This window comes from Sinocyclocheilus anshuiensis, unplaced genomic scaffold, assembly GCF_001515605.1.
Source record: "Sinocyclocheilus anshuiensis isolate Anshui unplaced genomic scaffold, SAMN03320099.WGS_v1.1 scaffold251, whole genome shotgun sequence".
NCBI classification, from domain to species: Eukaryota; Metazoa; Chordata; class Actinopteri; order Cypriniformes; family Cyprinidae; genus Sinocyclocheilus; species Sinocyclocheilus anshuiensis.
Genome location: NW_015549579.1, coordinates 407,566 through 420,877, shown reverse-complemented (window position 1 = coordinate 420,877; position 13,312 = coordinate 407,566). Strand labels below are relative to the sequence as shown.

Here is a 13,312-nt window from a genome sequence, read left to right as displayed (position 1 = left end):
TTTTTTCTTCTGTCCTCTGATAAGCATTGTTCAGGGCTGCCATTCCCAAAAGCTTTAATGCTTAATCAGTACACATTACTTAATGTTATAACAGTTATATACATCATCAAATTATATTAGCAGTTACTTACCTTTCATAATCAGGCAGGCTGCCGCTGATGTCCGCTGAGCCGCTGACTGGATTTGAACCGGAGTGAAGCGGGAACTATATTTAACCCAACAGTTGGTTTATAACTAAAAATAACCCAACGACGAAAAAAATGACCCAACAAATGTTAAGATAACCCAACACAGTGACCCAATATGTGAAACCCAATGGTTGGGTTAATAAAAAAAACAACAACGTTTTTTACTGTGCAAGGGGTATTGAGTCTTATTCTTTGGATTCAAATTAGACTGACTTTATGACCAGTCTTAAAGAAAACATAAGATGACTTGTAAGACTAGTCTAAACATTGTATGCCACCAGCCACAGAGAAAAGATGCCCAGGGCCTATTCTCATGAACATCATCAACTCAATCTAAGGCTTATAATGCTGGAGTGGCTAGCAGTAAATCTGTAGCTGAGGGGGCAAACATTTAGTAACATCTGGTGCAGTCCATGACGATGAGATGCACTGCACTGTAGTACTTAAAGCAGCTAGTGGCCACACCATTTTTTTCAGGGGCTCATTAACCTATTAATTTTCTATTTTATTGTCTGTGAAACTTGGTCAGTTTGTCGTTGTTGTATCTTTCTTATGCTCATGCAAATATTTGCTTATGTGAACAAAATTTCTGGAAATAAAAGCAGTTGAAAGTGAGATGATGTTTCTTTCTTTCTTTCTTTCTGAGGGAACTCATGGAAAATCAGCCCACAGGTTTGTCGTACATGACCGAACAAATCAAATCTGAAAGTGTTAAGCAATACCCCACATAGGCTAAAGCTACTTTATTTCCAAATAGACCAAAGAAGCCCACTTTATAATATTGCATATGATGTACCCTGTTAATTTCACATTTTCCATAGATGTCACTGATATTACTTGTATGTTTTGTGGTCACAAAACTTTAATAGCCTACATTCATTCTATTCTTTTAAATTGGTTCAGAAATGTACCACCCATCTTTGCACAGTCCTTTAATATGAAACATATTATTATGTTTGGCAAATGTTTCATCCATAAACAAAAAAATGTATAGGATTACTTCCTACTCTTTCACATTTTTCAATTAAGGTAGACTCACTGCAAGGCTTTTTTTGTTTATAGCAATAAAAAATGTAATAGATTCCTGAAATAATATAGACTCTTCATTAGGTTCAACCAGCTTGCTTTCATTTATTTGCCATAGAAAATGTTATTCGTTGAGCAAGCGTTAAGCAGCAATCAGCTGCGGTTCATCCTCCAAACCGCTCGGTGGCGATCGCATACATAAATGCTGGTTTAAAAAACACTCGCGCGGCGGTTGTGGGTAATATTCATGGCGGAGTTCTGAATCTGCAGTGGAGAGATACACCTTCTACTTTTCTCTCTGGATATTCAAATAGGGGAATTAACTTATATCTTTACCTCTTGTAAAAGTAAATTAACGTCCATACATTTGAAGGAATGGCTGAAACAGGCTCAGGTGAGCGGAGTTTGTAATATTCAGTCAGTCTGATAAACACTGCAGCTGTTATTGAGCGCTACCGGGACTGTAAACAGATGATTTTTCACCAACAAATACTTATTTAGTAGTTATATTCGTATACATGTATCTCATTAGTTTAAAAATTAGCAACTTGGGCAATAATGAGTAAAGAGACCCAGCTAGATAGCTAACTGCGATGAATGAACTGGCCTAATGCTGATTGTACATGCAATACATTGTCAGTTAGGTTTGTGTAATTCGTTTATGCTACAAGGAATGCTTTTAAACATATTAAGATTTTCGTTTTTTGACCGCCTAGGTTGTTGAATTCATTGTCTTTTTAGCTACAATCACAAAGGTCAAAGTATAAAGTATATTTACTATAAAAGTGTAGCTAAATCTGTTGAAGGTGTAGTTTCCAGTCGTATATGGTGGTCAGTGCTGTCAATAGGTACAGCATGATTTGAGTCACGCATCTGTCACTTAACTGCATCTGTTCCCTCTCAAGATCAAGCTGGTGACATGAAACATGACAGCATTTCCTCCCCTGGGATCTCCGATCAGGAGAAGGAGACAGCATCCAATGCTTTTGAGGCTTTTAAGGTAAATAACTATAATCTGAGCAGGAGATTGTATCCGTGGTTGTTTCCGGAGGTCATTGTTGACGATATAACGTGATGTTTCTTTAGGCTGGAAGCCATGACGAGTCCCTGAAACACCTTGACAGCCTTCAGGAGCTTAACAAAGAGGACTACAAGGTTACAATGAATAAAGCGATCACTGAGTTTTATAAAAGTGGGCAGACAACAACTAGCACCCTGAAGCAGACGTTAATTACCTTGAAGAATCAGGTTTGATATTAACTCATTATATCATTCTTATAAGCCTTGTCATTAGAGTACTGATGCTAATTGATCGTTGTTTGCAGATGCACACAGCTGTGGATGATATTGACGGTTTGGATGATGTTGAGAACAGTATCCTCTATTACAATCAAGCGGTGATTCATTACCACATGCGACAGTATTCAGAAGCTATATCCATCGGGGAGAAGCTCTACCAGTTTCTTGAACCTTTTGGTATGTTTCAGGATGCAAATGAAAAGTTCTTGCATAGTGTTGAGCAATGAGGGTTTTTTTTAATCTGCACCTGGACTAGCACCAAAAGTATTAAGTGTTTTAATAGTGTGGCATGGCTTGATGGGTTTCTCTGTCCTAGAAGAAAAGTTTGCTCAGGCCGTTTGTTTCTTGTTGGTGGATCTATACTTGCTCACCTTCCAGCCAGAGAAGGCACTGCACCTGTTGGCTGTGCTGGAGAAGCTCACTGTGAAGGATGGGAACAGCAAAAATGGCAAAGGAGAGGTGAGAGATATTTGGCTCTTACGAATTATTTTTATTTTTGATTGTTTTACCCTGTCTCACTTGTTCTCACTAGAATTGTTGAAGTGTTGTTACAGGTGTTATTACATCTGTAATAAAAACTTGCACAAAGTGCATTTTGGCGGGGAAGTCGGGGAAGTCGTGGCCTAATGGTTAGAGAGTCGGCCTCGTAAACCAAAGGTTGCGGGTTCGAGTCTCGTACCGGCAGGGATTGTAGGTGGGGGGAGTGAATGTACAGCGTTCTCTCCCACCTTCAATACCACGACTGAGGTGCCCTTGAGTAAGGCACCGAACCCCCAACTGCTCCCCGGGTACTGCAGCATAAATGGCTGGCCACTGCTCCGGGTGTGTGTTCACGGTGTGTGTGTGTTCACTGCTATGTGTGTGCGCACTTTGGATGGGTTAAATGCAGAGCACTAATTCTGAGTATGGGTCACCATACTTGGCCGCATGTCACATCACTTTCACTTTCACTTCACTTTCATTTTAACCACTGCTAAATCACTGTATTTTTATCCGCCATTGTTATCTTAAAAAAAAAAAAAAAACTATATATTGTTGATATATCTCTATTAGCATTATTTACCATGAGAATGTTATGTAATGTACCAAATTTACTTCCTTTCAAAAGTTTGGGGTCAGTAAGATTTTTTAATGTATTTATTTTATTTATTATTATTTTATTTTTTTGCGCTTGTTTCTGAAAAAAGCATCTTATGCTCAGTAAGGCTATTTATTTGATCAAACAAACAGTAAAACCCTAAATATTAATAAATAATATTATTGCAATTTAAAATAACAATTTTCTATTTTAATATATTTCAAAATGTAATGTATTCCATCTCCAGTCTTCAAGATCTTCATATGCTTCACATCCTTCAGAAATCATTCTAATATACTGACTTAGTACTGAAGAAACATGTCAGTGATGAAAACCGTATTTTTATTTTTTTTTAAACCATATTTTATTTCTGGAGTTATTAAGGAACAAAGTTCAAAGAACATAATTTCTCTTAAATAAAAAAAGAGTTTTTGTTTATTGGTTTTCCCCCAATAAACTTCTAAGTTGCTGCATATTGATAGAAAGTACAGTAGCTGTTGTAGTAGCTGTATGTTTAGGTATTGGGTCAGATTAGGGGATCCAGAATATGAATTAATATGTGCTTTATAAGTACTGATAAACAGCCATTATGCTAGTAATATGCATGCTAGAAAGCAACTAGTTCATAGTGTTCCCTAATGTAAAGTGTTACCGAATAATTTATTGTATCCTTGCTTAATAAATATTACAATTTCTTTCAAATATAAATCTTACTGCTTTCAAACTTTTGAACAGAAATGTACCTTATTATTATATATTGGTCTGCCAAAGTGATAGAAAGCATTTTGGATAGTAAGTCAGTGTTTGTAAAATTTGGCCTCTGGCTGTAGCTAGCAGGCTATGCTCTAGAATGTAAAGAATGGGTTAATATGCCAGTTTTGTGAAAATTATAAATAGAGAGTTGTTGCTCCAGATTCTGTTTCCTTGACTTTTAACTTTTTGGATCATGTGTCATTTACAGAGCACCAACAGCACAAACAAGGAATCTACTGCTATGAAAGCAGAGTTCACAGCTATGGTCGAGGCAGCTAAATCAAAGATGCACCAGGTGAGAGCAGTGAGCATAATGAATGTTAAACTTGTTCAGGGCCTGCTGCCAATTTACAGCACTCAGATAAAAAAATGTAATAATAAAGGTTTGCAATAGAGTTACACTGGTAATTAGTTCTGTATCTTCAGAAAGCTAAATCTGAATCTAAAATGCTTCAATGTATGCTGATCAGCTAGCAACGATGAACAACAACATTTTGTCACATTTTGTCAAAAATTTGGGTATGTGTGTGTGTGTGTGTGTGCAGTATAAAGTACGAGCCTATATCCAGATGAAGTCATTGAAGGCCTGTAAACGGGAAATCAAATCTGTGATGAACACATCTGGAAATGTGAGTAGATTTACACATACTATAAATGTTGGTCAGGTACGCCTGCTCATGTAATACACTTGTAATTTAAAGTGCCCCTATTATGGGTTATGAAAGGTTCATATTTTAGTTTTTGGAGGCACCAACAACAGGTTGACATGCATGCAAGGTCAAAAAACACTTTCATTATCTTATGACATGCATTTATTTTTACCTTATTTGCTCAACGACTCCCAAACGATTCGCTCAATTATGAATTTTTCCAAACCCCTCCTTTGCGTGACGCCAATCTGCGGTGATTGGTCCAATTGGTCTCATTTTCATTTCATCTTGCCTGTACTGCCTGATAAAGCCAAGTATAGGTCTCTGCAGGAAAGTAATGGGAGTTACCAGATCGGGGCATTTTTAGACCATGTTTCCTGATTGGCTGACGTCATAGTGACGGTAGGTTTAGGGGGGTGGGGTTAGGTAAGGGGGATCATTTTGATTGCATGTTTGAGAAACACCCTACAGTTTGAAAACACCCACAAATTCAGAAACGCCCACTTTTGCTCTGCAGAGACCTCAGTCTCGATAAAGCAGCGTTTGTGAGCGCAGTGCTGCTTTGTGTTCAGCGTTACCGGGGAAACCGCTATTTTTACCGCTCCAAAAGCGGCACCTAGTAGCAAAGAATGAATTTGCATTTTCATTCAGACCAACGCGAAAATCGACTGATGGTCAAGTTTCCCGGGTCGTGAAAGTGGGTGGGCAATATGTTAATGTTTCACGTTGACGTCAACATGAAACGGCATGGGATTCGTTTTAAAAACGACTCGTTTCAATGATTCAGAGTCGACTCTTTCTTTTGAGAGACAATAACTTTGTACACGGTGCACTTTCAGATTTAAAACTTTGCAGGATGTTTTCATTTACTTAGAGGTGTGTTACACACTGCATGAAAGGTAATTTTCAAAAATCCATAATAGGGGCACTTTAATGCTTTTTTGGCTGACTGTATTTACACATTTCTCCCTCAGTCTGCGCCCTCACTCTTCCTGAAGAGTAATTTTGAGTATTTGAGGGGAAATTATCGTAAAGCTGTGAAACTCCTCAACAGTTCAAATATCGCAGAGCATCCAGGACCCTTGAAAACAGGTACGCAGTTAAAAACCACCCATATATGCATTAAAAAAAAAAAACAATAGATCCCCATTCCAATCTGAGCACAATTTATTATTTTTTTTTTGGTTTCATGTGAGATTTGTACATTATAATCATTTACATGTTTGATTCCAAGAAGTGGTACTAGGCATGCAAAATACACCTTAGAAATGCAGGGATTAAAGTTCCGTCACTACGACGGATTTTTCAGTTATTTAAATCATATTTCTGTATTCAAAATTTTATATTTTAAAACATTAATCTCCACATGAATTTATGAATTTAATTGTACTCGTGCTACCTCTGAGCTTCACTAAACGTCTGAAAATTTACCTACAATCCACTTTTGTGTTCTTCTGTGCCACCTCTGTAGTACAAATTAATTAATTAATGCTAATTTCATATGATTGGTAACTTATTTGTCTTTTTCTACTTTTTATTATATTGCAGGGATTAAAGGAAAAAAAATATTGACTGAAAATTTTTCTTCGACCAAGCCCCATTCCTCAGCCATACCTGTCACACACCCAGTTTAAGAGCAGTTTTTTTTCTTGTAATTAGGAGCGCTTGTCCTCCTAATTTAAATTTAGGAGCATCTTCTGATCAATAATCAAAAATTGTGATAAAAAATTAGCCTTCCTAATACGAGGTGACATTTGACTCCTTAAAGTGACTTACAGGAGTATTTTCTTTGTACCTTTGTAATGGCATCATTTTCATCTCAAATTAAAAAATTTGTTTATAATCTTTTTAAAATTTCTATTTAAAACAATATGTAGAATAAGACAAATAAGCTACCAATCATATGAAATTAGTATTAATAAATTAATTTGTACTGCAGAGGTGGCACAGAAGAACACAAAAGTGACTTGTAGGTACATTTTCAGACATTTAGTGAAGCTCAGCGGTAGCATGAGTGCAGTTAAATTCATAAATTCATGTGGAGATGAATGTTTTAAATATTTCTGTATTCAAAATTTTATGTGATTCAAATAACTGAAATTATACGCTAAAAATGAAACTAAATCCACCAGCAGATGGCGGCAAGTCACTGATTTTATTACTGAATCATTCATTCAATTGATTCGTTCGAACAGCTGAATCATCCAGGAATGAAGCAAGTGACTGTCTTTATGTGCGACGGAACTTTAATCCCTGGAAATGTCAATAGGCCTAAATGTTTTGTTAATAATGAAAAGTCAAGTTTTTCTTTACTGGAATATATTAACTTTTTTCCCCACTTACAGGTGAATGCGTGAGATGTATGTTCTGGAATAATCTCGGTTGTATCCATTTTGCCATGGGGAAGCACAACCTGGGTCTTTTTTACTTTAAAAAAGCACTTCAAGAAAATGACCACATATGCGCCCAGCTTGGTGATGGCAGTAATGGGCAGGGTAAGAGAAATGAGGACCTTTTACGTGCCAGATCATACAGCAGAATCTGGGATATACCATACTTCTCAGTGTGATGATAGATTATATGCAGATTTTTTTTTTTTTTTTAAATTGTGATTTATGAATATTTTGCAACCTTTTTAATTAACAGTGTTTTATTGCCTTTTTTCCTCACAGCAGCTAAGAAGTTCACAGGCATCCCCATGTGTGCTCTGTTAGCTAATAAGCGCTATGAGCTGCTGTATAACTGTGGGATTCAGTTACTTCATATCGGTCGACCGCTGGCAGCGTTTGAGTGTCTGATGGAGGCGGTGCAGGTGTATCACTCCAACCCTCGACTCTGGCTCAGGCTCGCAGAATGCTGCATCACAGCTAATAAAGGGGTACAGACATTAACCCACATGTGTAATTAAAATTTAGAATGAAAGACCCTTGGAAAAACAGGTTGGACACTTACACTGCCGTTCAAAAGTTTGGGGTCAGTAAGATTTTTTAAATAAGAAAATTAATAATTTAGTTAGTTAGTTACTAAGTGAGTAAGGACACATTAAAAGAATCACATCACAGAATCCTGAGGGGAAAAAAATGTATCATGGTTTCCAAAAAATATTAAGCAGCACAACTGTTTTCAACAATGATAATAAGGAATATTACTTGAGCATTTAATCAGCTTAGAATGATTTCTGAAGGATCATTTGACACTGAGGACTGGAGTAATGACTGTTTCAGCTTTGCCATCACAGCAGTAAATTGAATTTAAATATAAAACAGTTAGTTTATAATGATAATATTCCACAATATCACTTTTTTGTGATTTTGATCAAATGAATATAGTCTTGGTGAGCTTAAGAGACTTACATTTCTTGGTAAGAGACTTTCAAAAACATTTAAAAAATCTTACTGACCCCAAACATTTGGATGAGTGTGTATTTGTTTTGTTATGTTTAAAGGCCTGTTCCCATAAAATGCCTAAATGACACAAGTATAAAATTGGCCAACAATTTTTCCACACCTAAACACTACAGTATAATTATTTCAGATGGTGATGCATTTATTTATGACCTTTTTTGTGTCCTTCAGAGCTCGGAGCAGGAAACAAAAGGTTTGCCCAGTAAAAAGGGGATTGTGCAGGCTGTTGTTGGGCAGGGCTATCATCGCAAGATTGTTTTAGCGTCACAGTCCACACAAAACACCATTTACAGGTGAGGAAGGGTGATTCAATCTAATGGGTCTTGACATTTGCTAGTGTAATATAATGATGTTAGAAAAGTAGCTGTGTGAGATTGTCTGGCTGGTTGGAGCAGAGTAACTAGATTTCAAATGGCTGAAAATACTGTAATGTCACAGTGTCTCCAGAAGGTGTCATCCTGTTGCTTTTCTTCCCAGAAGTAGCATTCTAAATCTTTAAGTGATTTCTGAGAGCAGTATCATGCCTTTTAAGTTTCAGTTGTATTAAAAAGTCTTTCTTATGCACTTGGCATGCTAAAATGGATTTACACACATGTGTTTGTGTGCAGTGAGGGCCAGTCAGCAGCAATCCCAGTGGCCAGTATGGAGTTTGCAGCGATCTGTCTGCGTAACGCTTTGCTCCTGCTCCCAGAGCACCAACAGCACGACAGCAAACCTGACAGTGGCTCGAAGAGCTGCAGTCAGTCAGGCAGCACAGAAAGCGGCAGCGAGACCAGCGATGCCTGCAGGTACATGTATAAACATGCATGCACCACCAATGCTGGCAATAACAGATCCCAAACTAGATGGAATACAGTAGAAGATTGAATTTGCTGAACACATTAAAGAACATACTTTTAACCCTTTGATGCTGTTTTAAGATAATCTGGTGATGTTTGAATTTTTCTTTGACTGACAGTGGGAAGACTCAAGAGGGAGACAAGTTCATTCCTGCTGCCCCCTCATCACCCTTGAGAAAGCAAGAGGTGGAGAATCTCAGGTGAGGCTACAGGAGACTTTTCTGGAATTAATTTCTCACACTTAATAAAAATGACCTGAAGAAGATTTGAATGACTTTAACACATTTGATTTGACCTGTTAGCCAGTACGCTGCAAAAAGAGATTTTCTAGCTCAGTTTTCCAGTAGAAATATCGAAACATTCCTAAATCAAGAAATATTTAATTCAGAACAAAAATGTCATATTAGGAATTGCGTTAATACAATTTTAGGGCTTTTTTATGCTAAAAAGGGGTAGAGATAATAAACATGCTTTCCTTTAGATTTTTTTTTTTATTTCTTGTTTTTTAAAGCACAAGATCATTATACATTGATACATTTTTTAAGAAAACTTAAAATCTGTGCCATTTTACCTTTTCAAGTAAATGTTTCTTTTTTAATAATGTTTAGATATTTTGTTCTGGAAAACGTTATAAATACTGTGTAAGTAAATCACTTTTTACAGTCTGTTTCCTATGTGAGACACGTCTTCCTCAAGAGGGCACTTTTTTTTTTTTATACGTGTGACTCATGAGAAACATGTTTAGTATTTATTATATATTAAAAATAGTAGGTAAAGCAGAATGCAATATACAATACACGTTTCAAGCAGTAGCATGCTACATTTTTCACATGACCTCAGCATGTTAATTTTGTTAGAAACGGCTACATTTTTACATCCAGTTATTTGTAGTAAAACATCTTCACTTTTGCAGTATAATTTATGAGCCAAGAATAAACGAAAGCTGATAAGTCTCGCGGTTTAATCATGACACTGGTCAAGAAGAGCCTTGTGCAGTATTTCAGACTATGTATTCTGTTCAAATTTAGTCACAGATGGTATTATGCTCTTCTAAACATAACCAGCATATGTGAACCAGTCCCACTTTTAAATTTCTTTTACAAATATGCGCATAATAGTTTTACATACATAGCTTCTGTATGCAAAATATCAATATGGCAAATGTTCTTGGCTAAGTCCATTTAATACACTATTAACAACATAAAATGCAGCAATTGCTAATTAGAGTGGTAATTACAGTAAAGCCAGTTAACCTCCATTATTTTAACACATACAATCTCTGTTAGACATATAATTGTGTATAACCCTCCGTCTTTTCCTTTACCCACTCTTTCCTTCTTATGTTGTATTTGTTTGGTAGCTTGGCATTTAGGAATCTGAGCAAAGATTATATTCAAAAATTTTTTTATTTGAAGTAAGTTTTAATGCGATTGTTATGGCCTGTTCACATCAAGACTCAATTTAAAAGCTAAACAAATTGCAAACAAAAGGACTGTTATGAAAAATAAAACTCATCTGAACTCATTCTCATTCTGCAAGAATAATGGTTTAAATCTCAGCAGACAAACATTTCTCTTGAGACTTAAATCAAAAATATTACCTGGCAAAATAGCACAGCTGTTGTCAAAATGTAAAAATGTAATAAATTGTTGCCGGATATAGTTAAAGTGACCAGATGGGACTGTCCCCATTTTAGTGGGCTGCCTGATCACCCGAGATATATAAATATAAATATTGCCTTTTGTAAATGATTGCTTTCCGTATTTCTTTGTACTACACACAAAGGTTTTTTTTACTGGCTGAAGAAATATGACTGGTCACCGAAGACAGTCTTGTCATTGGACACATTTATGCATTGCAAAATTTAGTTTTCAGCTAATATTGGTAAAATAATATGTTAGGGATCAGATTGATGGCTCAAACAGAATAAAAAAAGCCATCATGTAAACGCTGCAATTTATCGCATTATATCCTATTGGGATATTGGCACGCATGTACAGTATATACTGAATAAAAATAAGTATGTGGCAATTGATTAGTACATTTAAAAATGAATGCAAAATATGGGTCAGTAAAACAACATTTATGAGCAAATTTTATTTAAAAATTAAACTGAAACTACCGGTCTGTGGACAAAACGCTATATAAAAAAAGCTTAGGTTACTTCTATCGTTTGGCGGGAATCCAAATGTGTGCATGTTTCATGTGCTTGATGTAAATAGCATTATGTTGCTTTGCTATATAACTTGCAGCATGTTTCGGATATTAAAAAAAGTGACATTCTGGAAAATACTGCAAGTAAAAGAATGCGAGATACATGAATTATTTTGAGATTGTATGGGTTTGTTCTGTATGGACATTTTATTTGTGCAGGTTAAAAAAAAGTATTCATGTCTTAAATTTTATTTGAAAAACAAATACCAATACCCTTACTACATCTGAAGGTGTTTTACTTTTCTCTCATCTCTAAATGGTTTGGGAATTTGTGAGGCAGTTGACACATTTCCTGTACTTGGGTTTGTTATGGCTGCTGTACACTGATTCATACAAAGAGTGTTTTTTTTCCCCTTCAACAAGGTGAAGTCACCTAAAAACCATGAAATAATTGTGTCCTTGTGTTGAAAACAGTTTCATCAGCATGCTTCTCTTTGATCTCTCTTTCCTCAGGTGCTCAATTCTAGCCTGCAGTGCATATGTGGCTCTTGCTCTTGGGGACAACTTAATGGCTCTTAACCATGCAGAAAAGCTTCTGCATCAGACAAAGCTGTCAGGATCGCTCAAGTGAGTTTGTCTCTCTTTTTCTGGCTGATTTATATCTTTTATTAGGGTAGAGCCCTAATAAACACAACACTCAGCAAATATTTGCCCTCCTAAAATGGCCAACCCTGAGTGATCGGATGCTTAACATTTGGTTCAACCTGTTAAACAAAAAATCTTACCTATGCCTGACCACTCTTGTTTGTCCTTGGGGGGGAAAAACAACTAACAAAAAAGTTACCTTATTTTTTTTGGTAGCAAATGCTATTTTGTCAATGTCCTGGACTTCCAGATTGTGATACTTACTGTACATGGTTTGCTTTGTTTTAGCTATATTTCCCAGACAGAGATGAAGCTGACTAAGTGGGCAATACACAATGTAAAGCAGTCAGTTTAGCTTTAGTCTTTATCATGGGAAGTGGCTTTAAATAATGTATCCAGCTCAATTTTTGATGAGTTGTTTGGTGCTTGTGTTCTCAGGTTCCTGGGTCACCTATATGCAGCTGAAGCCCTAATCTCTCTGGACAGAATTTCTGATGCCATTGCACATCTCAACCCGGAGAACGTTACTGACGTCTCGTTAGGTGTCACATCCAGCGAACAAGACCAAGGTATGAAAATGCACTCATAATCAAAACATACAGATGTCAAAGGACATGATGTGCGATTATTAACATATGTCTGTACTGTTATTGACAGGTTCTGATAAAGGAGATCTGGAGCCTGTGGAGTCCTGTAAGTTTTTATTAGCATTATTATTATTACTATTTTAAATTTATTTCTTAGGTGGATGGATGGATTCATTTATTTAAATAAGTTAATTCCTCGTATATGATGAACATGTCTGAACATTTCAGAATTAAAATTCATTTTGATATTTTTAGGGGATCTAAAGTAAAGTATATATATAAATAAATGGTAACAATGTACTTAAAGCCTTTGTGCAATGCATTATAAAGGGTTATTAAAGGGTATAATGCATTATAATTACTCTTATTATATCTTGTCGTAAATAATTATAACAATGAATTGATAAGTGTTATGTATTAACTGTTGTTACAGTTATTCATGAGATTGTACAGTGCATTACAAGCCATAATTAATGCATTAAAACTACTTTTATAATGCATAATACATAAAGACTCTAAGTAAATTATTACTAAGATTATCTTTTATCTTTAAAAAGATAAAATTCTTGAAAAGACAACTTTGACAATCTATTATTATTATTATTATTTCTATAAAAAGGATTACTATTTCTATTATGTGTGTGTGTGTATATATATATATATATATATATATATATATATATATATAT

General features: G+C 35.8%; 1 protein-coding gene across 4 annotated transcripts in view; it reads left to right on the top strand.

The window, feature by feature from the left end:
* The window catches only part of LOC107657584 (CCR4-NOT transcription complex subunit 10-like), a 19,440-nt gene that overhangs the window by 5,050 nt on the left and 1,078 nt on the right, over positions 1 to 13,312 (top strand). For 2 of the 4 annotated variants that reach the window (XM_016445742.1, XM_016445740.1), the window contains exons 1-16: positions 1,445 to 1,608; positions 2,120 to 2,214; positions 2,301 to 2,462; positions 2,540 to 2,690; positions 2,830 to 2,972; positions 4,553 to 4,639; positions 4,890 to 4,973; positions 5,969 to 6,086; positions 7,340 to 7,489; positions 7,667 to 7,872; positions 8,570 to 8,691; positions 9,007 to 9,186; positions 9,357 to 9,437; positions 11,905 to 12,018; positions 12,475 to 12,605; positions 12,694 to 12,729. In XM_016445742.1, coding sequence (XP_016301228.1) covers positions 1,590 to 1,608; positions 2,120 to 2,214; positions 2,301 to 2,462; positions 2,540 to 2,690; positions 2,830 to 2,972; positions 4,553 to 4,639; positions 4,890 to 4,973; positions 5,969 to 6,086; positions 7,340 to 7,489; positions 7,667 to 7,872; positions 8,570 to 8,691; positions 9,007 to 9,186; positions 9,357 to 9,437; positions 11,905 to 12,018; positions 12,475 to 12,605; positions 12,694 to 12,729 — 1,879 coding nt within the window. In that variant the 5' untranslated portion in view covers positions 1,445 to 1,589. Of the gene's footprint in view, positions 1 to 1,444; positions 1,609 to 2,119; positions 2,215 to 2,300; positions 2,463 to 2,539; positions 2,691 to 2,829; positions 2,973 to 4,552; positions 4,640 to 4,889; positions 4,974 to 5,968; positions 6,087 to 7,339; positions 7,490 to 7,666; positions 7,873 to 8,569; positions 8,692 to 9,006; positions 9,187 to 9,356; positions 9,438 to 11,904; positions 12,019 to 12,474; positions 12,606 to 12,693; positions 12,730 to 13,312 lie in introns of those variants that run through there. The other 2 variants (XM_016445741.1, XM_016445743.1) reach the window with 2 other exon arrangements.